This window comes from Ammospiza nelsoni, chromosome 5 (assembly GCF_027579445.1).
Source record: "Ammospiza nelsoni isolate bAmmNel1 chromosome 5, bAmmNel1.pri, whole genome shotgun sequence".
Lineage (NCBI taxonomy): Eukaryota > Metazoa > Chordata > Aves > Passeriformes > Passerellidae > Ammospiza > Ammospiza nelsoni.
Window position 1 is genome coordinate 42,153,282 of NC_080637.1, and position 26,682 is coordinate 42,179,963.

General features: G+C 35.1%; 1 protein-coding gene across 2 annotated transcripts in view; it reads left to right on the top strand.

Annotated features, from left to right (window-relative positions):
• TMTC3 (transmembrane O-mannosyltransferase targeting cadherins 3) overlaps nucleotides 1-18,553 on the top strand; it is a 29,524-nt gene extending 10,971 nt beyond the window's left edge. For both annotated transcript variants that reach the window (XM_059472067.1, XM_059472069.1), the window contains 11 exons: nucleotides 2,446-2,545; nucleotides 3,252-3,367; nucleotides 4,988-5,160; nucleotides 5,985-6,237; nucleotides 8,989-9,137; nucleotides 10,973-11,093; nucleotides 11,706-11,817; nucleotides 12,506-12,609; nucleotides 13,708-13,877; nucleotides 14,652-14,878; nucleotides 16,375-18,553. In XM_059472067.1, the coding sequence (XP_059328050.1) occupies nucleotides 2,446-2,545; nucleotides 3,252-3,367; nucleotides 4,988-5,160; nucleotides 5,985-6,237; nucleotides 8,989-9,137; nucleotides 10,973-11,093; nucleotides 11,706-11,817; nucleotides 12,506-12,609; nucleotides 13,708-13,877; nucleotides 14,652-14,878; nucleotides 16,375-17,186 (2,337 nt within the window). In that variant the 3' untranslated portion in view covers nucleotides 17,187-18,553. The remainder of the gene's footprint in view (nucleotides 1-2,445; nucleotides 2,546-3,251; nucleotides 3,368-4,987; nucleotides 5,161-5,984; nucleotides 6,238-8,988; nucleotides 9,138-10,972; nucleotides 11,094-11,705; nucleotides 11,818-12,505; nucleotides 12,610-13,707; nucleotides 13,878-14,651; nucleotides 14,879-16,374) is intronic.
• The last annotated feature ends 8,129 nt before the right edge of the window (nucleotides 18,554-26,682 follow it).

Here is a 26,682-nt window from a genome sequence, read left to right on the forward strand (position 1 = left end):
TATTTAATTTGGTTTTCTGGTTCTTTGAAAAACCATGCTTTAAATTGCTGAATTTGGCTTTACCTCTTTGTAGTAAATGTGACGGGATCTTTGCAGCAGCGCTAGCAAGTTTCCAGTGACTTAGGTTAGTGGCTCACAGGTTAGATCAGCCAGGGTAATTTTATCACTTCAATTCCAAATTTCAGTGATTCTTCATTATGATTGAACTTTCAGATTCTGCCTCAAGTGGCAAGTAGCACAGATGCTTTTAGTGCTGTGCCATCAGAGTTAGTAAGAAGTAGCGTGCAGGTCCTACAACCCGTTGTGTAACAGAAGCTCATTGTGTAAGGCAGAGCGTGTGTAAGGCCTGGTGTCGGCCACGTGAGGGCGCTGCAACACAAGGATCGCTACAAGCTGCTGCTGGCTGGGAACACCGCCGAGCGCAATTCTAGTTCAGTCCCCCTGCTGTTGTACCCCGGTACTCACTGAAGAGTTAGATAAGGGCTTGCTTGCTTCTTACCCTCACCTCTTTCAGTGTGTAAAAAGAACAAATGGAAGTTTCCTTACGCAGAAAAGAGGAAGTAATAATGTTAGGTGTATGTTAGATGTATGTTTGGACTAGGATTTTTGGATTTTTATCTTTTAAAAGTATAATTGAAAGGTATTTGGTCTTAATTCCTTTAAATTAATCTCTTACTTATTAATCACCTGTACAGGAGTTTGAAACAGCAGATACAATACATAAATATTTCAATCCTTTGCCTATCTTAAGATAAACAGTTTTTTCCTGGAAAAGTTATCAGAGCGGGATAAGTAGAAGATAATTTTCTGCTTGAGTTAAGAAGGAGCTAGGCTCTTGCAGTGATATCTGTTTTTCTGAGGAAGACGTTTTTAGGACATGAGTTGAATAACAGCCCCATAGATTCATCTGTCCTTATCTTTACAATTCAAGTTCAGTCTTGCTAACTGCTTTGCTACTGTTCTGGCCAGAAGTATGTAAACCACCTTTATAACTACAGGATATCAACTAACGTCGTGAGTGCTGGAATTTTCTCTCATAAGTCACGTTTGTATCCAGAAATAGAACCTCTCTTTTGTTGGCAGTCAACTGTGGAGGCACACCAATATGCTTTATTAATGTTCTCTTTCAACTGATCTACAGATAAAGTTCTCTTTAATGTCTTAATGCTAGACAATTTTGGATTCCAGACCAGGAATCTTTGAAACATCTTAAGATATTTTGGAAACAAATACTTAGGTGCTCTTCAAAATATTAACACAAACTGTAGTGTCTTACCAATGGTGAAACATGCTCTCTCTGTGCGTGATTCAGTGAATCCTTTGGTAAACATACTGTAGTCCCAAGAGAAATACTAGAGTATGATTTCAGATTCAGATTAGAATGCTTTTCTTTACACTGTGACCTTGGGTACTGAGTTACTTTCTCATTTTATGCTGTGCTGGATCAATCATGCTTGACCAAGAATGTACTAGCAATAAAATTTTCTAGCTGGGTCCAGATGGAAAAAAGTCAGTTTTCAGCATCGTCATAGTTAAATCATGAGCTATGCAGTTTCCTTAGCTAAATATGACCATCTGCCTAGGGACAACATGCTATTTTTCAGCCATGTTACTTGTAAAAATTCGGAAGCAGTCAGAGGCACTACACAAGAGGACAAGTGAGGAAGAATGGTGGTCCCAGAAGGTGCTGTAGGCAGCACAGTGGCTACTGCAATAACCATGAGCATAATGACCTGTCTTCCATAGCTGAGTGTTGGTTTCATTTCAGCATTTTTTGAAAACAGTTTTCGACATGGGAATGAGTGTATTTCTTTGGGGATTCTGAAAGAATCCTTTGCCATATGCATTTTAACTCTTCTCTGAATTTCATAAAATCCACTCCTCACTGTCTCATCAAGGGAAGAGAAGTTGTGATTGAACACTGAGGCAGAAATGTTGAGTACCTCAGCCTTCTCCTTGTCCATTGTTATCAGTTTTTTCAGTACTGTTGGTGTGGGGAGGTACACCTCTGACATTCCTTTTCTGGTTAACCTACCTGTAGAAGCCTTTCTTGTTATTCTTTATGTCCCTTGCCATGTTCAGTTCCAGCTTTGCCTGGGCCTTCCACACTCCATCTCTGCACAGCTGAGCTTTGTCCCAAGTTGCCAGTCCTCACCTCCTCTGTCTGGGCATTTGCTTCTTTCACTTTAGTTTGACCAACAGTTCTCTATTCAACAACACTGACCTCTTACTCTTCTTACCCAATTTCTTGCTCCTGGGGATTGGTAACTCCTGTGTTCTATGGAATACTTCCTTAGAGATCTGCTATCTATATAATAATAAATATCTAGTAACATAAATGGCATACCTAGATTATTAATAAAAACTCAATAAATGCTATCTTAAAATATCAAATAACAATAAATACTTTAAAAAAATTAAGTTTTTTTTTCTTTTATTTTTCAGGTAACTGGAGTTGTGGGCAGAGCAGAGCTTTTATCGTCTATTTTTTTCCTAGCTGCTTTTTTGTCATACACAAAGTCTAAAGGTCCGGATAATACCATAGGTAAATGATTGACAAATAGAGATATAATTCAGTTTCTTTACCACTGATAAAAATGCTCTTAAAACCATAATAGAGGTGAACTGGTTATTCAGCAAGTGTGTACCAAAACTCCTTCAGAGCTAAGATACCCATATAATACTACTTTCCATTATAAATTGCATTTTTTTCCCCAAGACTTAGGCAGTTCTTTAATGCCTTCTTAGTTTATAGCGCCTACCCTAGGATATTCTTGCACTGACTTTTATTACTGCAATTTAAGTGGAATTGTGCTGAGGTGCCTCAGATGATCAGTCACAAGTAAACTCCAAAGTTTCAGTGCAGATAAAGGAGGCTTCCATCTTTGCCAGAGTCAGATTGACATAGTGAGAAGCCATGACTCCCTATAAAGTATTCCGTTTGAAAAAGTGCTCTGGTGATTTAGGAAATACTGACATATTTTGTTTTGCTTATTATAAATTAGTCTTTTACCCTTCATCTATTATATTCAGTTTAAGGGAGGCAATTTTAATATTGGTGCGTGTGTATTATTATCTGTAGAGTAAAAGTGGTCATCTTTCATAAGACATTACATATACTCAAAATATTTACAGAACATAGCATATTCAGATGTGAGGAGTCAAAGCCTTCACTTTTTAAAGTAATTTAGTTTACTAAATGTGTTTTTTGTAAGATGGAACATTTTCAATAATATCTTCTTTATTTGCAGTGTGGACACCAATTGCAGTGACTGTATTTCTAGTAGCTGTTGCAACACTGTGTAAAGAACAAGGAATAACAGTGGTGGGGATATGCTGTGTGTATGAAGTCTTTATTGCTCAAGGGGTAAGCTGTTGAAAAATAAAGTGGATTCCTGTTATGAGACATTAAGTACTTTGAAGCATCATATTTGGCACTGATCTTTCTCAGTTAAGGTTAACTCAATAGTTCTGTTACATTTTTCAGATTTTGTGGAGTCCATTGATTTTTGACAGTTAACAGTGAGGGAATCAAATAATTTCCAAGTTGTCCTTTACGTGCCATGCGGAGATGTTAGCAAATATACTCAGTAACGACTTGACAGGTCTTAATGGAAGCCTTTGGTTTTAACTGACTGAGATTTGCAAATCCTAACTTGTAACAGTCTTGATTAAAGTTTGAGGTGCATGAAGATGGAGGATTATTTGGTTTTAATCCCTGTAGTAAAAATAGAGAACATCTTATATACAAATTCATTTCATCATTTTCTGTTGAGTAACCAAATACTTTAGAGTAGTCCTATTTGAATAACTAATATTCTTAAGGAATTTGTTGTTCTAAGAATACTGTTATCTGATATATTTCATTTTAAGCATTGATAAGCCTTTAAATTAATTGTGACTTTTCCTTAAAGAAACAAGATTCTCCTGCATTTCAATAATTCTAGACTTTTCAATAACCAAAATAAATTAAAAATTAAAATTTAACATTCCATATTTTAAGAAGATTTTATAGTTGTTTCTTAATTGCTTGCTGGAAAATTTTGCCAAAAATGCACCAATAAAAGCCAAAAGATTGTCGATCCTGGGGACACATAATCAAGGCCGAAATACCAGACTCACATAGATGTCTTAGTAACTATTGCCTTTGCAGGTCTAGTGAATTAAAATACAATTTTCTAGCTGGATTTTTAAGGAAATCACCAATACGTGACTGGTGTTCAACCCACTCTTCCTTTCTTCTAGTAACTTTTGATCTGATCTTCAATTTCACTGAAGTTTAATAAGGTTGTGTAAGTCATTTGAGTAGGAAAGCTAAAATGCAAACTGAGGCTTCTTCTGAAAGCACAGGTGTTACATGAACTTAGATTTTTACCTGTCCTCAAAAACTTTTCAGTTTCTCTAGTTTAGCCAGCCGGTATATGTGAATCAATAAATCATCACCAGCAGAAGTCATGAAAACAAAGGGAAAGAGGTACACTGAGAAGAAATTAGCTTATGTAATGAGAAACTGTGCAAGGTTATGATGTTCATGAGGCAAGGAGGGATGACTTACTGCAGTAGTGGCATAAAATAGAAAGCCAGGGCTAATCAGGAAGCAAATTGTATTTCTGTCATTCGTAAGGAATTTTGTTTATAGAGGGGCTGATAATTCTGAAAATAGTGATTTTTCTTTTTGAGAGTTCCTTTTGTGGTTTTGATTCATTTGTTCAAGCCTCTGAAGATGGTACAATTTTTTGATCTGTCAGCACAAAATAGCTATGGGTGTACAGGTTCAGCTGTGATAGTGTTAGCAAGAATACTTGACTAGTTTATTAGAATGGAGACCTGATTCTGGGGACTTGTCATAAGGATACTAAGAAGCTGAATTAATTAACTGTTAGGAGCAGACGTTTACAGAAAACCAAGGAAAAAAAGTATTAGCTCATATTTATCTGAGGAACTAATGAATACTCTGTCTGATTATACACCATTTTTTAATTTGCAGTACACCTTGCCAGCATTATTGGACACAGCTGTACAGATTCTTCGAGGAAAGGGCAGTATTCCTTTCTCTATGCTCCAAACACTGTTGAAGCTCATAGTCCTAATGTTCAGTACACTCCTGCTTGTAGTTGTCAGAGTCCAGGTTATCCAGTCTCAGCTTCCAGTGTTTACAAGGTAATAGTAAAGTGTTTCTTATTTACAGTTGTTTATAAATAAGATGTGACTTAATGAAGTCGGAATGAAATAGCCAAAAATATATGAACTTAAGTGTTATTCACCTGTTTCAATATTAGTATTCAGTGTTTGTACAATATTGCATTTTTTGTGAAGTTGCTAAATGATATATTTCAGCAACTGTTGAATAAAATGTTCAAAATACTGAGCTATCTTGGCAGGCAGCCATTTAAAAAAGTTTACAGTTGATAGTTTATCTTAATAATTCAGAAATTAAATGTCTTATTGCTTAAATATTTTTGTCTCTTTATTTGAACCTTATCTGAATTCTCCAAACCTCTTAAATTTTTCCTCTTCTACATACAGAATATATTTTACATTTTATGTAATATGCAGAAACCATTGTTGTCTTCAGATAGACTGCTTGAAGATGTATATGAATGATGTTAGAACTGAAAGACTAATTTATCTTGAGCTTGAGCAATATAGAAACACAGGAATCTAGAACTGTCCCTGAAAAATTCAGACGAACTATTAAAAACATGAACAAGGACCACTGAACTCAACTTGAGATGTAAATCATTCTGTTTCTTCAAACTTATGTTGATTATATCCCAAAACAGTTTCATAAACATGGAGGAGGTCTGTCCCTCTCTTCAGTGAATCACTGTGCATGGTTTCACACCTGACAAATGCAGGAAGAGTAGGATATTTTATGTCTGTAATTAGTAGTTCTAGCTATGACTCTAAAGTTTGCAACAAAGTGAATCAACATCATATCTTTCTTCATTAAAAGCTCCTTTTTCTCTTTTCTTTTGCTTTAGGTTTGATAACCCAGCTGCTGTTAGTCCATCCCCAGCAAGACAGCTGACTTTCAACTACCTCCTCCCTGTAAATGCTTGGCTTCTTCTCAATCCCTCAGAATTATGCTGCGACTGGACAATGGGAACTATTCCTCTTGTGGAGTCTTTGTTAGATGTTAGAAATATTGCCACCCTTACCTTCTTTTGCTTTCTGGGATCTTTGATGGTCTTCAGTCTCCGATACCCCGGAGATTCCTCCAAGACAGTATTGATGGTATGAATGATGCCCTGGTTTTGTCCTTTTGTTAAGAGCAAGTGGCTCAGGTTGTATGGTCAGATGTGTAATCTGCTGTGATCCAGAGATACTATGTGTATCTCGCCTTTTAGGCTAGAATGAACGCCTAAGAGGAGAATTGTCTGGTGACGAAACTGCTAAATTGCAATTAAGTATGTGACTCTGTTAGAGATGAGAATAAATATGCCCCTTGTTAGGTATTTGTAAACTGTATTGCAGCCTTTCTCAGATATTCAGAGCTCAACTGGCACATGGTGGCTTTCAATAGAATTTAAATTTTTCAAGGACCAGAATGCATTTTCATCCTGCAAGCTGTCTACTTTGTTTAAATGTCAGTAGTCATGATGTGTATTTAGCAAAAGATTTGATTTTCTTTCTCATAGGTGTAAAAGAAAGGACATATTTTTGCATTTAGGAATAAGTTTCCACTTTTGTTATTGTTATTTTGTTTTTCTTCTTAAGTTGTTTTCATATTATGAAAAACTAATTTTGTCAAGCTGTAAAATCAGTTCCTGTATCTGTTCAGTATTATATATGATCTTGAAACTGAGATGGATTAATAGAAAAGAATATTTTGGAAGAAATGGGAAGGATCAAAGGAGCTGGTATTTTTGGAAAAAAAAAAGTCATCAATTATTGATTCCATTGCAAATTTTTGCAAGGTGAATGATAACCTGATACCATACTTTATTAGTTCAGCGATGAAGTTATGCGTACAAAAAAATGCATGCATTTATCTTAGTCTGCTTCAGAAATAATGCATTTTTTAGTATGTTAATCAGCAAACAGAAGTTTCAGATGGGTGGTAATATTTATGCATAACCTAAGATTTAAGAAGTTCTTTGCTAAGCAGCTGACAAATTTTGATGCACTTCTAAAAGACCTAGCATTATAGTTCTGACTCATATGTTTTCTTCTTGTCTTGTCACTGGAGCAAGGCAATATATTTCCCTAGAAGACCAGTGAAAATGATATCTAGTATTGCTGATGAAATTTCTTGTCTTGAATTTGGAAACTGTGTATGAAGAGAAGAAATTATTTATATAGTAGATGTGCAAGGTGACATGCTTGGAAAAGAAGTGCCCAGCACTTCAAGTATGCAGAGTAGTTGCATTTTCCTCCTTATATAAGCTGAGGCATAAGTATTTCTCCACTGCACTGTTAGCACGAAAAATGTGTGTTGGGTGTGGTTCACTTTTTTTATAGGACAGCTCCTGAATATTAAGGCTGTTTATTTCCCTGCATTTCTGTTTATTCCCTACCTGGTGAAGTTCACAAGAGGAAAGAGTTAATGGGTTTTTTAGCATACGTTGGTGTAAGTCAGTTAGGTTTTGTTTGAGGGTGGTATTTTTATATGTGTTTTTATTTCAAGTGGGTTTTATAGGAAGGATTTTCTGAGGTCATTCACTCCGGCATGCACACCTCAATGTCACCTGACACAGTATAGTCCTGGTTTAATGCAAGTTGTTTTCCTTTAATCTATACCTATGCTGTGTATATAACTTTCAATATTATGCTGATTTTCTTCAGCATTGAAGTGCCTGGGAGCAGATTTCATAGGAAATGGGAATGCAGTATTTTATATTAAATATTAATTGTTATGTGCTACAAAATGAAGCTATACGATAGGCCAAAGCCATTGATATCCCCCAAGTAATCAGTGTATTCTGTATGTTGCAAGGCTCTGTTGTGGTTTTGTTTTCATGGAGCTTAATGAAATGCTGTGGATCAGCAGCTGGGCTGTGTTAATGATCCATGTGCATATTCTTGAAATATCCTTGAAATAAGACACAAAATCTTACTTATCAATCAGTGTTGCATTTTTATATATGTAATCCTGGGTTGATTTTCAAACTGGATTATTTAACTGTTTTAGCGTGGAAGAGGCAGTTAATGTCATGCTTAACTCTAACAGCCAGTTGTACTGAAAGTTTCTAGAAAATTCCTCTTTCTTCAAAGAAAAATTCCATTTCTGTAGATTTGTTTTTATGGGGGTTTTTTTGTAACTTGAAGGCCAGATATTTTGAAATAATTATTCATGTCTTTTCTGGAACCAGAGTTTGGAAATCTGCTACTTAACAGTCATTCAGGACTTAAAGCAACTGGTCATGTCCACTTTCTTTGCAACAGATGGATTTCTTTGTCTCTTAATAAACACAATTTTTGACAAGAAGTGAGTCCCCAACCTAAGAACTACAATTGTGCAGTTCTTAAGTTCATCGTAATTTCAAATATTTTGGGGTACTCTTAGCACTTTGTCCAAAAACTGCTGTTTATTCAGTGACTGACTCTGATTTTGTTTTTCACATTTCTTACAGAAATGCACAACAGACTCTATTGTACTGTAAAAATAGCTGCTTTATGCCTCAAATAAGCTGATACAAATTTTTAATTATCAGATAATGACCAAGGTTTTACACTGTCTTGTTTCTGTATCTGGAACTCTTACTAAAATTGTTTTGAATTTAATTAATGTGTTTATTTGTCCTCTTTTTGTAGTATAGTAAAGCAAATATACTTCCAAGCCCTTAAGTAAGGAATAGAATAAATTGCAGGTTACTACTTGCTATATTCAATGTGAAACAGATCTGAATATTAAAAAAAGACCAAATATCTACTATTTATGTCTGGTTTTATGGGAATATTTTCGTAGTTTTTAACTTGTTTCTTGGGTACAGCTTGTCACTGCCAATATCTTGATTACTAATGTTGTTTGCATTTCCTTTCTAGGCTCTCTGCTTAATAGTGCTACCATTCATTCCTGCGTCAAACCTGTTTTTTCCTGTTGGATTTGTAGTTGCAGAGCGAGTGTTATATGTTCCTAGCATGGGATTCTGCATTTTAGTAGCACATGGATGGAAGAAATTATCAAATAAAAGGTAAATAAATTCATACTGATAAAAGCTCTAATGGGAAAGCTTGCATAGCCATAAATATGGTTATCCTCTATGAAAATAATTGATGAGTGTAAATCAAAACTGGTTTCACTTTATTCAGAGTTGATTACTGACTGAAGTTTATACAGTGCATGTGAGTCAGCCAGTTAAAGGTGCTGAAAATTTAATCAGTAAAAAATTAAATTCTCAGAAATGCCATGCTAGGAATGGATATCAGCCATTCAGTATTTTTTAAACAAAACAATTCTTTGGTTAATAATTTCTCCTTAAAAATTGTGCTTTAAAAGCATGTTTTGTGCACACTTTTGTGTTTTCTGATATCTTTTGCATTGGCTTGGACATACATCCCACTGATGCTTTGCCCTTAGCCCAGTGGTGTCATAATGCCAGTTCAGACAAATGGAAAGGCAGAAATTTGCAGTCTGTGTTGTCTGCTATTGTTAGAGATGAGGCCTTGCAAAAAATTTACACTAACTGGTGCTGCTGAAGCGACAGCACTGGATAATGAGAAATTAATGATATATTGTGGGAGTGTGGATTTCTCACAAATCCCACTACAAGGCAGTAAAAATAGAAGTGATGTGAAAGAAAGGAACCAGGAGAGGACGGCTGGGGAGAAAAATTAGGCAGCTAGTGTCATTTACTACAAAAATATTGGAAATAAGTTCTCTAAAATGAGAAAGAAAAGGTTCCTTGCTTTAGAAATATGTGGAAAGAGGAATTCTTATAAGCCTGATGGGTTTACAGATTACTGTATATGAGAGTTCTTATTGATCACTTTGGCAGTATTTTAGAATTACTCTCTTAATTTTAGTTTCCCTTTTTTAGTATTTTTAAAACCAAACATGGTAGACAAAACATGCATTTTGTTTTTCTTAGAAGTAGATGGGGAAAAAACCTTGCAGTTTTTAGTAAACTCTTGTGAAATAGATAGCAGAGTGAACAACTGTTCTGGAAGTCAAATGTGAGAAATAGTGGTTAAGGGTGAACACCTGTATGTCCACTCAAGAATGAGATTTTTTTAAAAACAAATAGTATTCATAATTGTGGGAATGCTATTGAATGTTTGGCATCTTTTTTATAATTAGATTAGAATCCAGAAACCAAATGATCAGCATGTTAATGTGTATGTTTTAGATCTGTCATGTTTAAACTCCAGAAAAATAAACTGCACAAAATGAAGGTTATTCCTGACAAGCTTGTCACAGAGAGTGACCTTTGCCCCAGTTTGCAGCTTTATAAATAAAATTGCTAGAAAAACACTAAAATGTTCTCCTACTTAGATATTCCAGTAGCACTAGGATTATATTTGCTTATGGAAGATTGGGTAGTCTCCACAGACCTCTCCATTAAGGTGTGTTCTGCAGTGTGGGAAAGATTTGCAATGTGTGCAGTAAAGAATGTGTGGAATTGTCTGATGTGAAACAAAAGTATGAGAGGATTTTTTAGTTGCTGTTTTCATTTTTTAACATTTTGTTAAAAATAGTGTTTTGGAGAACCTCACTTTTTGGCATCATATGTATTGTTCTAAATTACAGATAAGTTTTAAGAGAAGTACAATTTCTGTGAACATTCTATAAAAATTCTATTGTGTTGTGGGAATTGGACTTGTTCTTATTAAGGGACTTGCATGAGCATAACAACAAAAGAAGGTAAACAAAATTAATTTTAGATTGAACATATTTCCTTTCAAACTGGAGTGTGCTAATCACAAATGTGGTCCTTTGTTTGCCTTTTACCATATGATATACTTATTCTAATAAAAATTAGAATTGCTGATGTGCTTACAACAAGTCTTTGTTTGTTTTATTTAATAGTGTACTAAGAAAAATTTCTTGGGTTTGTTTGGCTGCGGTGCTGTTCACTCATGCCTTAAAAACACTGCACAGAAACTGGGATTGGGAGTCGGAGTACACTTTGTTCATGTCTGCTTTAAAGGTACTGTATTCTGTTTGGAAAGGATAATGGGAAGTTCTTGTTGCTGTTCTTAAGAAACTGCAGTGGAACATGATAAAAATTGACAAAAATTATGCCTGTTTCAGCACACTAATTTCTATATTGAGAGTATTGACATTTAATTAGTTGCTTTTGGGAATGCTTTAAAGGAAGTGTGATGCACATATAGAAATTCATATGCAGAAAATAGATGATAATTTTTCTTGTGTCAAAGCAGTTGAATTCATTCTCTTGTCTGGATGAAAGCCGGATATGTTTCAGTACAAAAATCTACAAAAAGTTTGAGGCATAGAATTATTTCTTCTAAGTTCATATGGCATGATGAGGCAATTGGTAAAATATCCCATAACAGTTAAAATGAATTTTAAGATGATTGGTATTTCTAAGCAAATAACTAAAACAAATTGATGTTACACAACAAGAACAATGTAATCATTCTGTATGTAGTGTTCTGTTATTCTTTGCATATAGAAGCTTGATGAAATCTGTCATTTGCAATACATTTTTATGTCTTAAGATATTGTTAAGAGAAACTCAATTGTTAAGTAATTTCAACTTAATACCTTATGCTTTGGTATCTTTTTCTGGGTTTAGGTGAATAAGAACAATGCAAAACTATGGAACAATGTGGGGCATGCATTAGAAAATGAAAAAAATTTTGAAAGAGCTCTGCAGTTTTTCATACAGGCCACACAAGTGCAACCAGGTAAAGCTTTAACTAATTGCCATCTCTTCACTCCTGGTATTTCAGTATACTTTAGCTTACACTAACAGCTTCTCAATGCTCTGTCATGCTTCAACTGAACATCAAACAAAGTCGTATAATAAGTTAATTGATCCAGGGTTTTTGAAAATAAACTAAAAAAGTCCTCCAGAAGAGATTTGTCTATAAAAAGCTGCAAATACTTTCAAAACTATTTCTCGTATCACATTCTTTATGAATTAACTTCAACTGTGATTTCTAATGGAGTATAAATACGACTTTTTTTTATTCAAAACTAAGGAAGTGTGTAAGAAAATTAAAAAATCTTAGATAATATTAAAATGCACATTTAATCCATTTTATATATTGTTGCAAAAGAAGTTCTAGGTATTACTGGACAATCTTTCCTTTTAGAAGATTAATAAATAACCTTCAATTTATATGCCTCTATTATAGCAAGAAATTAGATACAGGGAAGTATGATAGGACCTTAAACTTCTTACAGTTTTAATTTTACAATTCTTCATTAACCAGTTCCTGGTTAAATTAGTAGCTTCACAATTAAGATGAAAACTGATAGAATTGCTTTCTTCTTTTAGTGATGGAGATGTTTCATCAGAAACATATGTGTTTAATTTCATTATACTAAGTGCATGGAAATATTTTAAATTTCATTCTTTTCTTTATTAAGATGATATTGGTGCCCACATGAATGTAGGAAGAACTTACAAGAACCTAAACAAAACAAAAGAAGCTGAAGAATCGTATATGATTGCTAAATCATTGATGCCACAGGTAATTAGGAACTTCATCTACCACTGCAGCACAAAACCTCTATTTCTGATACAATTTTTGGGTTTTTTTCTGTTGCTTTGTGTGGCTGTCTACTTTAAAGTTTATCAGTGTTCTTTTAAAAGCTATCTATGAAAAAATAGGGTGTATACTTTTTTACTGAAATTGTGGTTGTAAAAGAAAGCAGCAGCCAAAACCTGCAGTTTCTAGTAACAGTTGGTTTATTTTGACTCACAGCTAATGCATTGATGATGACTGAGTTTTTGAGCCCTTCAGAGAAGGCTTAAATACAGCATTGAAGGTTGGAGAAGGTAGCCACAGCAGCAACAAAAAAATTTGGCCTGAATATGCTTTCATAAACATGCGTTTTGTTACCTTTTCTATTTGTTAAATTATATTTATACCTAGGAAATTTTACTTGTTCAAGATCTTTAGAGTAAAAGATAATAGTATTTTGAAGAATGTGTGAAGATAATAAAAGCTGTGGTGAAAATGAAACTGGCAGCAAAAATGAGCAGCCTGTTGAGTAGAAGCATGGCACTTAGAAGTTTGTGAAACACTGTTTCTGTGAAACAGTGGAAAGATCCTAAATGGATAAAGTATAAACAGTACAGCAGTTGCAATGTCATAGCATTTTCATCTCTCCTCACTACTTTTCATTTTCTCTATCAGTTGGCAAATCATTGGCTGTAAAATCTTACTTACACTTTTCTTAGGCTGAAGGGTCATAAAAAGGAATTAAAATGTCTGACAGAATGTCAGTTTATGCTTTAGGAAATATTTTCATCTGATTGGAGAAAATTTTCCAATGTCTGTTTGGTTTCAAATGGCTATCTACATGAACCAAATTAAGTGGCAGCAGAGCTTAAATGTTGTACAAGTTGTTTATTCTTTATTTCTATGAAAACATAAATAATATTTTGTTTATTTTTTATATGATTTTTCTGGGAAAGAATTACTGTTCTTTGTCATTATCAAAAGCCTACACAATACTGTCCAGTAGTACCCTAAAATAAATGTAGCAGAGTGAAAAGGAGTTCTATACTGATCATCTTTCATATTTCTCCTCATCTGTGTTTGGTAATATATTGTCTTTGACAGATTATTCCAGGGAAAAAGTATGCAGCAAGAGTTGCTCCTAACCATTTAAATGTTTATATCAATCTTGCAAACTTAATTCGTGCAAATGAATCTCGCCTCGAAGAAGCAGATCAGTTGTATCGACAAGCAATTAGTATGAGGCCGGATTTCAAACAGGCTTACATCAGCAGGTATATTTTCTAATTTTAGAGATACATATTCTTGAGTAAACTTGTTTGTATTTGTAGTACTATGAACACTATTTAGTTTGTACAGTTCAATTATCTTCTGAAATTGTTTCATTTCCAAGTGAGAAGATGAAGTTTTGGGACAATAATCAATTATTCATTACAAGCCTGTTCTTTTAAATTCCTCCTTCAAATGGCATATTTTCATGTAGATTCTGTATTCAAACATTGTATAGAAAGACACTTCCATTAGATTTCTTTATGAATCTCTAACTCTAATTTCTAACCTCATAGTTTAGTTTGAACTAAAAAGCTTTTGGTTAGTGTGAATCATGGAGCTTTCTTTATACTTTCTTGTTAAAGATGGTCCAGAAAACACAAGTTGTAACTATTTAGTTGACATTATTTCATTTTCGTTAAGAGTAATGTGGATGTGAATATTGAGGCTTCTGTCCACTGTTTTGTTTGTTGTGATTCCCACTGGGATGTTCAAGGATGCCTGAACTATAGTTTTGCAGTGTAATTACAGAGCCAAATCAGGCACCCTTGATCAGTTCCTTTTTTGTTCTTGTCCTGCTTATGCGATTGTTGTATACAGGTTTTTGAGATCTGAAAGCTTTATGAATAGAATGCAAAATAGGGTCTTGTATTGTTTTGTGCTTAAAACTAAATAAAAAACCACTGTTATCTGACGCCTGCTGTCTGTAGGAAGACAAACTTTAAAAAAAACCTGTCAATTCTTATATGGGTAACAAGAAAAGTATGGTTCTTCAACAGGGGAGAATTACTTTTAAAAATGAACAAACCTCTGAAAGCCAAGGAAGCTTACCTTAGAGCTCTAGAACTAGACAGAACCAATGCAGACCTGTGGTACAACTTGGCAATTGTTTACATTGAACTGAAAGACCCAACAGAAGCCCTGAAGAATTTCAACCGAGCTCTAGAACTCAACCCAACGCATAAACTGGCGTTATTCAACTCAGCGCTGCTAATGCAGGAATCTGGTATGTTAATTGTCCTCTCTGTGCCTATTGCATGTTTGCATTTATAGCATCCACACTGTTTAACTTTTTATTAACTCTTTTGGTTTTGGAAAGGGGAAGTACACAGCATCCTTAAAAAAGAAGCTTTGTTATTTTTTAGTGTATGGAATTTGTGCTAAGTGTACATATACCTTAGCTGATCAGCATCTTTTATACAAGCACTATTTTACAATATATCTTACACATATAAAGAATAGTGTTACTCAAACATCTTCAAAATAATACCTGTATAAACTTTAAAGATAGTAGTTAGTAAAATACATTTAATACCTGGTTTGCATTTATAGTGATTGATTTAATTATTGACTAAAAAAATCTAGCTTACGTCTCTGGGCTTAAATCCTGCTCTACAAATAGGAATGTTTTCATAGGTTTTTCTGTAATACTGCTAATTGGGATGAATTCAGTTAGATTTTCATGAGTTTGTTTTTTTATATGAATAGCTCTGTGGATAAGGGTGAGTCCTTAATGAATTAAGGCTGTTGCAGTGAGTATTTGGCAGGTGAGCTGCTAAGATTTGTTTCCCTTTTGTTAAGATGGTGAACTGCCCCTAAGAAAGATAAAACAGAGTTGATTGAAGCTGAAGACACTTAATAATTTTCCATCCCTTATCACATTGTAAATTAGGTAGTTCAAGACATGCCTTGTTCCTTTTCTGTAGAAGTACAAGCAGCTTCAAACAAGCAGAAGTATTAACTATTTAGCATTCACTTTTTCATACAAGAAGGTGCAATATTGTTTCAGGAGGTGAAAGAGGGCAGATTAAAGCAGCTCCCCTGTCCTTCAGTAAGTCTGTGTCTGGAATTTGTTGGTAAAATACATTCACTGTACTATTCAGTAAAATAGCACAGACCACAAGCATGTCTAGCTTGACAATCCTGGTACTGTCAGATAAAATTGTTTTACTAAATCCTTTTTAAACTTTGATGCAAATTAAAATATAGGGGTTACAGATTTTATTGTTTTGGTGTTAGAAGATATCTTAGCCTGGCTACATTAGAAGTCACTCTATGTGCTCTCTGTCTAAACTCTTTCAATCTATCTTTAATAAAATGAGATCTTCCACTCAAAGTTTGCCTCTATAAGAGCTGGTTTGTCAGAACTGATGTCTGTTCTGCATTCCATTTGCTCAACTGTGCATGAAAATAATTTCTTTTAAGCTTGTAGAGACGCCTTTTGTATCTGCTATACCAAACCTAAATATCATTCAACAGCTAATAGAGTAATGATGCTGACTTTGGCTGGAAGTCAACTGTATATAGTTTCATGCCATAACGAAGGTAGATAACATTTGTTTTTGCTGTTACATAGCTATGATGAAAAATAGCATTTAAACCCTTTCACTTTTACAGTTGCATTTTAATTTGTATAAAGACTGCATTTTACAGTCTAAAAATCCTTCAGAATAAATGTTTCAGGAAATATCTTGAGAATTAAATGCATTTTCTGTCACTTAGGTGATGCTCGACTTAGACCTGAAGCTAAGCAAAGACTGCTACATTATGTGAAAGAAGAACCACAGGATTCAAATGGGTACTTCAATTTGGGTATGCTGGCAATGGATGACAAAAAGGACGTGGAAGCAGAGGCGTGGATGAAGAAAGCTATAAGGTTACAACCCAACTTCCGAAGTGCTTTGTTCAATTTGGCCCTGCTTTATTCTCAGACAGGAAAAGAATTGATGGCTTTGCCTGTCTTGGAAGACCTACTGAGATACTACCCTGATCATACCAAAGGTCTGATTTTGAAAGGTGATATCCTTATGAACCAAAAGAAGGATATTGTTGGAGCAAAAAAGTGTTTTGAAAAAATTTTGGAACTGGATCCCAAAAATGTACAAGGAAAACATAATCTTTGTGTGGTTTATTTTGAGGAAAAGGATTTAATAAAGGCAGAAAAATGTCTGGTTGAAACACTAGCACTGGCACCTCATGAAGAGTATATTCAGCGTCATCTAAACATAGTTAGAAGTAAAATTGCATCACTTGGTGCTATGGAACAGTCATCACTTCCATCAGATGGGACTGCAGCTACAGAAGCAAAAAAAAACTCATTTCAGAATTTGAAAGAAGCAAAAAGTGAGAAGACAACCACCCAATCAACAGTTGATAATAAAGAGCACTCAAAAAACAAGAAACCAACAGAGAAAAGCAGTGTGGACAAAGAGATTCCCAAAAAATCTACAAAAGAAATCAAAGACATTGAGAAAAAGAGAGTTGCTGCATTGAAAAGACTAGAAGAAATTGAGCGTATATTAAATGGTGAATAGTCTTTACCATGTCACAAAAGAATAAGGGGAGCTATTTTTAATTATTGTTTAATTTGTGAGCCAACTGGAAAGTGTTCTCAGTGCTTTGAAAATAGAAATAATGTTGACTGCATATCACTTATCAAGCAGCAAAAGGCATTACAATGCTCTATGTGAGAAAACCACAACTTTTGAATATGATGGAGGGATGGGTGGGAATTAAAGGATAAAGGGTTGAGAAAAATCTTCATGCAGAATCCTTAATAATGAGAAAATAGCACTCATAAAAGTTATTGGTAGTCAGGGATAGTAAGTAATGCTACTTTCAAAGATTCAGTGGAAGAATTGAATGGTGAATTAGTGGGATAAGCCAGACACTCCTCCTTTTCCCCAGCAAATCTGTTTGTATTCTCATTATCTACATTTCAGTTTAAACATCAGCTGAAATTTTTCTAGACCTGTGTTGTACAAGAAAAACAGCTTTTCTTTGCATTATTTGTTTCCAGAACTTAACAAATTCATCAAAAAGCCACTGGATGTAGTATAGGAGGATGCAACAACACATTAAAATTTTCAGTTGCATTCTAAATATGGAATGATATATTAATTTTTAGATGGTCTTTATTTACAATGCTAATGGTTTGTACTCTTTTACCTGGTAAGAAGTCTTACGGTGCTCTTAAGATCTTTAGACTCTGCTTTTTTATTTTAAAGGAAATGTGTGGGTTTTCTTCAACTGTCAATCATCTGATTGTTTTTAAAAACTATATTATAAAGGGTGGTTTCTTCCCCAGTTCATTGAATGCTGATAAATGCACTTTGGTACAGTAACCAGTATGCTATGCAGTAGTCCATTTTGTTGACTTTGTATGAATGACTGTGGATTGACACCTTGGTGTAGTAAATTCTTTCTTGTATGGTAATCTGGTTTTACTATTTCTGTCATTGCAACAGTATTTCTATTCTCATGACTTTTTACAACACTAATATAAGCAATGTTTGCTCAATGCAGTGTGATAATAATTAAACCACTGAATTTAGTCATGTTTAACACAAGACAATGTAGGTAGTGTCCTTTCAAATACTAAGTTCTATTGTTTTGATACTTTGTCTTGGGTGTGTGGTTTTTATTAAATATTTATTTTGACTACTAAAATATTCCCATTTACACTTTTTCACTAGTGCATCATTTTAATTTCTTACACAAAAGGAAAATCTTTCAAATTTCAGTATTGCTTTTATCTTTATGCAATGCATATATTTTTGTTTAAATATGCTACCGATTACCTAAACCTGATGTTTTCCTTAATTCTCAGAAAGAAAAGAAGTGTAAGAGATGAGTTCACTCATAATTTTCACTGATCATTAAATCTAACTCTTATTCTTCATGTTTTGTGTTATTTCATGATGTGGAAATATTTATTTAAAATTAATCCTTTCTGTACCTGCTCAACTTTCTGCCTCAGGCAGTAATCCAGCTGTAAAATGTAATAATAATCTCTGTGGGAGAGGTCTTAAGTGGGTAAAGGGCTTCCTTGCACAGACCTTTTATTCATTGCTTATCATTCTTAATGTTAGCACAACAATTGCTTGCATGGTAATAACTGCGGGGGGTGGGAGGGGGGAATGTGTTTTAAAAAATGTTATTTGAGCAGCTGACAGGAACAAGTATATGGTGTGCAGCTGTTCGTCATACAAAAGAGTGTTTAAGTGCTGCTTTTAAAGAAGTGCTCACAGGAATCTGTTGACCACACCTTGAAAATCACTTGTCTGTGAATAACTCAGATACTTGCACCTAAAATAGCGAGTGTGTTGACTTTTATAGAAACATTAACTTGCGTATTAAGTCTTCCTCCAAATCTTTGTTTTAGAAAAGGATTAGCCATTGTTCTGGGCAAGATGAAGGAACCTTCATGTGAAAATGGCTGGAACTACATAATATGAAAAGGTATTCTGATAGAGAATTTCAGGATTCTCCTCTCTTCTATATAAAGAGTTCCTCTTATTGCCATTGCCCCACCATTTTTATTTGGTGTGTAAATTGAAGAGGGGAGTAAAGACACAGTCTCAGTCTCTGCATCGGAGTCTCTGTCATGTCTCATCTTGACCATCCAAGTAGCTCTTTAGGTACTACCAAGAACTGTTAGATTTATTGGGGCTAAGTGCCATCAGTTTTAACTAAAATCATCAGATGGATGGAAACTGAATGTTGCTGGATGTCTTTCAAGCCTGTTCTCAAGTTCTATTCCCTCTTTGTCTCTCTCAAAGAAATGTTAGTAAAAACAAGTATTTTGACTAACAAGTTGTATTTATCCTGTTAGGATGGGTCAGCCATTTTAAAATTAGACTTTCACAAAAAAAGGGTTCATTAAATTGAAGTGACATAGCTTGTGAAAAACCATCAAAATAACATTTACACATGGGAAAACCATCAAAAAGAGTAATTTTAGCTTTTTCTGCTTGCAGATAGAACAGAATAATCAACAGGTATTTTTCTCCCTTCTAGTTCAACCTGTCTTTTCTCTTCCCGCCATCATCATGTGCAAAATACCATAAATATCATCCCTTTTCAGAATTCCCCAACTTCACTAGACGTGCAATCAGGAATTTCGAAGAGTGGGACAGGCATACTAAAATAATTTGTAGCTCTCTATTCATACAGTGCCATTACTGTGGTTGCTGAAAAAATGAAATGCATGTCTTATATCATCTTGGCATCCATATGCAAATTTTTTCCCACTTACACATATAGGTGCAGAGTAAACATTTGAAGTATTACACATATTTGTGCATGTGATTTGAGTACAGACGCGTGCATTTGTCAGATTATTCTTTGGATCTTTTGCAGGTGAATATATGCATAGATAGACTTGTAAGCATATGGATTAATTGGATATGCATGCATATAGTTGGGACACTAATACCTAGAGGTTGTGCATTTGCAGAGGGGCAACAAAAAAGTACTTCAGTTAAACTTATTCATTCACTTCCCTGAATTCCTCCCATGTCAAACTATGACAGCCTTGTAGCTCACATGCCTTTCTCAGGGGTGTGGACCTTTGGGCTAAGAATGCAGGTATCTGTGCCTTCCTGACGTTTCTTATGGAAAGACTCAATGAAGATCAAAACAATCCAGGGAAGTTTTCAGCCCATCCCAGTCTCTTGCAAGCTTTGCATTGCACCAAAGCTCCAAGAAGGGTCCTCATTTGGGTGAGTGTACATGGCTAGGCTTTTCCTTGCAAGTTCTGTAATTCACTTCTGCCTGGCACAATGTCTGGAGTTGCAGCAGAACCTGCTTCACCTGCTGCTGTGTAACCAAAACTATCCTTGGACTTTGAGCCTAGGAATCCTGCTCTGCCTAGACAGAAACCTTGAGAACGGAAAGGCTGTTAGACACTTTCCACCCATCCTTTTCCTCTTCCCAACTTCCTCCCCATACAAAAATACAACACTCTGTGTAGTGTTTCAACTATAGCAAAAGGAACCTGTCCCCCAGACCTCCAACAGAGCTTAAAAAACATAAATTCCTTCTTGAAATCAAAATAACAGAGCTTAGTATGTTACAAATAATGCAATGCTACACTTTGTTTTAAATAATCTTAGATATGACATTTTTATAGTTCTGAGTAGTAGTGCAGTTGATATTCTTAGAAAAACTTTAAAACTGCTTTCTGCAGTCTAGTGCCTGTCTACAAACTAGTGGTTTGGCATGTGGGTTATATGTCCCTTGCAAACGGCCAGAGGAAATCACATACAGATATCAACTAATAAAAAGCAATAATGACAAAATCAAACCAGGGAAAGAAAAAAAAAACCTAAACAAACAAATCAGAGGACTTCATGTGTAAGTATCTTGGTTTCAGAACAACATAATAAACTTTATAATTTTCCTGAGCTAGGAAATCACCACATTTAACCTTCTCTGGCATGGTCATAATTTAAAAGATTGCTGAAAAGATAATTGGAATTTCTGGATACCATCTACTGTCAACTAATGAATTCTGTTTAGAGTAAAATTAATGTCATGTTATTACTCCAGCATAATGCAAACAACTGTTAACTGCTACATCTTTACCAGTATAAGAAAGACACTACCAAAAAAAAAGGAGTAAAAAATCCTTGTTCAGTTTGTGTCTTCACCAGTGTTTATTTTAAATGTCTTTTGCTAAATACTCATACAGAGGCACTAACATTACAGCAAATTTGGGAGTTACCTGCTTGCGTGGGTGAGTTCAGTCTTTTGTGGTTATGGACAGAAACAAAGAAATTAAAAGCTTGGCTCGGGGTGTTGCATGCAGGACTACACATTGGCATTGAGGAAAAATGTATACATATTTTCTGAAATTTTAGTTACTCATAGATCACTGCAGCAGGCAATTTGGTGTATTTGATACAGTTTTGGATGGTGATACAACTTAGATTATTTATCTGAGGCTGTGAATTCTGTAACTGTGGTGAACGTGAAGCCTTAAAGGACTCCACATAGTACTCTGTGCTTTGGAAAAAAGCATGTTGTTCAGATATCCTACCCCTATTTAGCATATATGTTTGTTCCTCACATGTAATTATCAGGGTATTGTCTTTTTAAATAGGCATAGCAAGGTATTTTTAATTACACGAGTATTCATCTGCTCACAATGAGAGTAGGTGGAGGAGGAAAATACAACAATTACAGGATGTCTTACCAAAAGTAGAAGTCATAAATCTTGTTTTTTAAAATACCATCTAGAACATGCACTCACCTTGATTTCATTTGCAGTTGTTAACCCAGCCTCACGCTTTAGTTGTACGTGAGCGTCATTGGAGCGCGGTCTGTGGCGCCGACTCCCCAGTACCGAGAGCTGGCAGGAGATTGTGACGCCGGGAGCTGACAGATTGGGGGATTAGTTGTTACCACTCCACAGCCTCCAGCTGAATAATCAAGGTTTGCTTGTTTGTTTGGGTGCACTGCTCGTTTCATCTACAGGAATATCAGGTGTTATGGATGATTGCCTCCGTTTGCAAGATAATTGTTCTGTAGATAAAAGTGGCTTAAAGGGAGCTTCTGAACCCCCTTTCTACCCCTTGAACAAATTTTGAACAGGTCTAGAATACTGGGTTGTCTTCAACTCTATGCATACACTTTTATCAGTTTTCCAGTATAAATAGCTACAAACAAATAAATAAAAAGAATGGAAAGGAATGTGACAGCTTAAATCTCATGAAATTCAAATACTGGGCAAAAACATAAAAGAAGCTGAATTCTGTACTACTTCTTTAGATATATTTATATGAGAGGGTTTTCATGAAGTTATAGTATGATTTGTAACACTGACTACTATTTCTATAGTTCACACTGTATTTCTGCCCCTTACTTGGATGAATGTAGCCAAAGTTTTAGTACAAATATTTAGGTTTAAATTTTCCATTCCAAGGATAATCCTTCAGATGGTTTAACAGATATTGCAAAGGAGCTAATTTGCAAAAATAAGTATAATTGAGTTTAAGGAGTATTTTCCTTCGGATCAATATACATGAAAAATTCTTTATTTGACCAAAATATAGATGTATTGCATGAAGATAAAAGCACCACTGACATTACAAAGATGCATAAAGATTTAAGATCTTCCAATTATCTGCAGTGGTTTATCTTGTACTAAAAAGGATCCTTCTTTCCATTGACTTCCTTTATATTGTGATTATTTAACTGACTGTAAGACCTTTTCCCCTAAATAACAGTCTTTTTAAAAATTCTGAGTATAAACATGACTGATGATCCTTCAGCTTACAAACACAACATACTGACTAGAAAAACAGAAAACCACATAAAACAGAAAGCAACTGAAATGCAAGAAAGCAAATGGGGGAGTTTAGTTTAAAAGTTAATACCAAAAAAACAAACACTGTTATCTTAGGCTGTTTTGTGTCTGAGTGTCTTAAGAGCCTTCTGGCTTATGAGGAAATAAAGCAAACTTTTAACTCATCAATTACTGACAATCTCAACTTTGGAGTCTAAAAGCTGTGTCATTTGGCTGGTTTTAGTACTTACGCTGCTCCTTCTTCAGCTCTAGGTGAACCTGCATAAAGGGATTGGAGGTGAGATTGAATTTCAGTAGCAGTCTCTGTATTGTATTGTTTTTGATGTCTTTATGTTCTCTTTCCTTTGTTCTCTCATCTTTTTTTTTTGTTTCTGTGGCAGTGATACTTTCTCACACTGCGAGTGTTCCAGGACAGAGGGCTGAAAAGAGGAGGTAACTGAAGGATTAAAGTCTTTATACGTAACTAATAAGCATCTTCAGTGTTCTGCTCTTTGCTTTTGGTTAAATGCATATGAACGTATGTGTTTATATAAATATAGAAATTGCATATCTAAGTCTCTGCTAAAAAAGTGGAACACGATTATTTCAACATTCACTATGAATAAAGTGCTCATTTTGCTTTATGATTCAAAACTTTCATTATTGTCCTTGGAACAGCAATGTAGAAAAATACCTACAGGGACTGATGACCAAGTAACTGCTTCAGGTTATTACCCATTGTGAGGCAGCTACATAAATCACACAAATGATCAGCTAAAAGCAGAGACTTACATAAATAATCAGTACAGTTGTATAATATATAGACCGTAACACCGTGTGGCTGTTTGATATTTGCTGTTGTGTGTTGTGATGGGATTTGTTTTGCTCGTGATCTGGCAGGGTTTTGCAAAGGTGGGAGTTTCTGCTTCCAAGGGCAGCAGCTGTTCAAACTGTTATCTGCTGTTCATTATCACTTCAGAGGTGAAGGCTGCTATCTTTGTACTTCTTGGCAAGTATCTCGTTAAAATGTGGATCTGAGGGCTCATTCAACAGGCTAAACTACAACACGATTTGCAGAAGATCGTGATTGTATCACTCTATGGATGAAGACAAAATTAGACAGAATTGTTCTGTGTTTCTATCCTGAATTCACCTTTTACAGAATGTTTTCTTCATAGTCCTGGTAGCAACTTTTGTATACCTTAGGCCAGTAACTATAAATCTTAAGCAACAATCCAACCCATGTTCTCCCTGTGACAGGATAAATTGCAGTGCTCTAAATAAACCACTGTAAGATGTGGCCTCTGACCTGAGAATCTTATCATCATGGAAGAATGTGATGATCTAAACCGAGAAATAAATAAAAATGGCATTTTTCTTACATATTTGGGACTAGCAAAAAAGCATCTAGGGTCTTACAAAGCTTCTTAATTCTACTGAAATATGACAGTCTTCACGATATTGTTTGTTAACCTTCCTCCCAGCCTGTGATTTTCTTCTGAAGAATTTATTGCTTTTCTTCAACTGCTTAATTAAAGAGAAAATACTAATTTGCTTTTAAATGTTACAGTCAATTTCCATATCGAAGTTTTTTAGTTTTAATTCAAGATGGTTATGCATAGATCCTGAAGCTCATGTACATACAATAGCACCAAATGGTGAAACTGCTGTGAAGACCGTATTTGGAATATTGCAGGTACAACATGACTGGAAAGGCTGAAGTGGAATAATAAAAAAATGAATAAGATTTTTGCACACAAATGTACCACCAGTGAGTCAAGACATATATACTCCACAAATTACTGAATGCTTGAGTAAACCCTAGATTAATATCACTTCCTACTTGCTTTACACTTTTTCTGAGCATTTGCTTTCAGATACTGAAAGTGGGTTACATAGACTGGTTCTGGTTTCATTTGGTGTGGCTGTCTGAGAAGGAGCTCTGCAGCGTATCCAAGGGGGCTGCGGCATGTGATGTGTGAAGAGAGGCTGAAGCAGCTCATTCATTTTTGCCTCAAGAGACAGGAATTACAGGGGCTTCTTACTGCCATCTTCAACTCTGGAACAGTATTTGCACAGAAGCAAATAATTTGAAAGGTAATGAACACAAGCTGCAGCAAGGGTAGTTCTAAATAAATGCAAGAAAATAATTGTACTCAGCATTGCCATTTGCAGATGATTCTGCTGTTCAGAGGCTTGTCACCCCCTTGGCATATTGCCTTCTTCAGGCTCCTCAGCAGTCATGCCCTGGTGAGGACAGCACTGTGCTTGCCAACCACTTCAGCACAGCCAGAGTGAGACATTTTGCATGGCAGATACCACTGGGGCTAACTCCTGGTGTATGTGTTAGCATTCAAAAATGTATAGAGAAAGATAGCAGCAACTAAATTAATGCAGAGGCATTGCAAAGTCATGCATTACTTATGCAAGGATTTTCCAGAGAAGAATCATGCAACTTGCAGTACAGGTGAACCGGAAGTGACACTATTTCCCTTAACAGCAGGCTGAATGACTTAAATGGATGAAAATTTTGTTGGTAAAAATAATATCTTTACAGAACATAATTAAATTTTGTTGTTCATTGCAAAATGTTAGGGTTGGTGAGGTATAAAAATGACAAGAAGCTAATAGCTACATTCATGAAAGTGAAGATCTGTAAAATGCCATGCAACTTTTGATTTAAGAAGGTACTATTGTGCAAACTCCCAAAACCTCATAGGACGTACCAAGAGAAGAATCCACCATGCACAGTTCCAAAGCTTGTTCCTAAACTCTTGCCCTGACCATTTGGCAGCAGAAACAGTCAGGGATTCCATAAAGCTAAATGGACTTCAGGTCTGACCTATGCCATAAAAAGTATTATTCTTAACTTCAAAATCATTAGAGAAAAAGAGTAGAAATGTTTTACTCGGAGTAACACAGAACGAACAATTATCTATTGTAACCCAGCTTTGGCTATATCAATATAAATGAAGCTCTTGTCAGTAATGTTTCTGACCAGAGAAATGTTTGGGATCTTTGACTTTGCAGGTACAGACTGGGGAAAAATGCTAAGGATATGATAAGACCTGGATATTTGTATGCATACTGACCAGCCATTTTTTAGTTAGGTTATGAACCTGCAGAAAGTAGCATTATTTGAAATTATTTTTGATAAGAAGTATTTACAAGATCGACTGTAAAAAAAATCCAGCATATCAAAACTGGGCTTTCATGAAAAAAATAAAAGGATTTATTTAAAATTAAATGGAATTAAACGGCAGTAATCCATGTCTGGATCTGCAAAAGGCAGATTTTATGCACAGATATGCTGAGACAATTCAATGGACCACAGAAAAAGGTGAAAGTAAAACACCGTAAAGTTCTCAATCTATGTAAATTGAGATGCTATTTTTTGGTTGATTTAACAGATGAATAAAACACCTGATACAATCTTCCTGAAATTGAGCTTGGGAGAAAATAATAGTCGAACTACAAATGACAAGAATTAATGAAATTACTAGAAGATGGATAAAAGCTTTCCAACAGGGAAAGACAATTCTGCAATATCTGGTAGCAAAGTAGTTACTGGAGATATTCCAAAAATAACTTGTCACTGAAGTTATTAAATAATGTCAGTCATGACCATGGTGGAAATACAGTAAAAATACTGATTGCATTTGTTGATGACACAAATATGTAAGCATTATCAATATAGGGTATGGTATTGTATAAAAATCACTTCAACTGGATTAATAGAA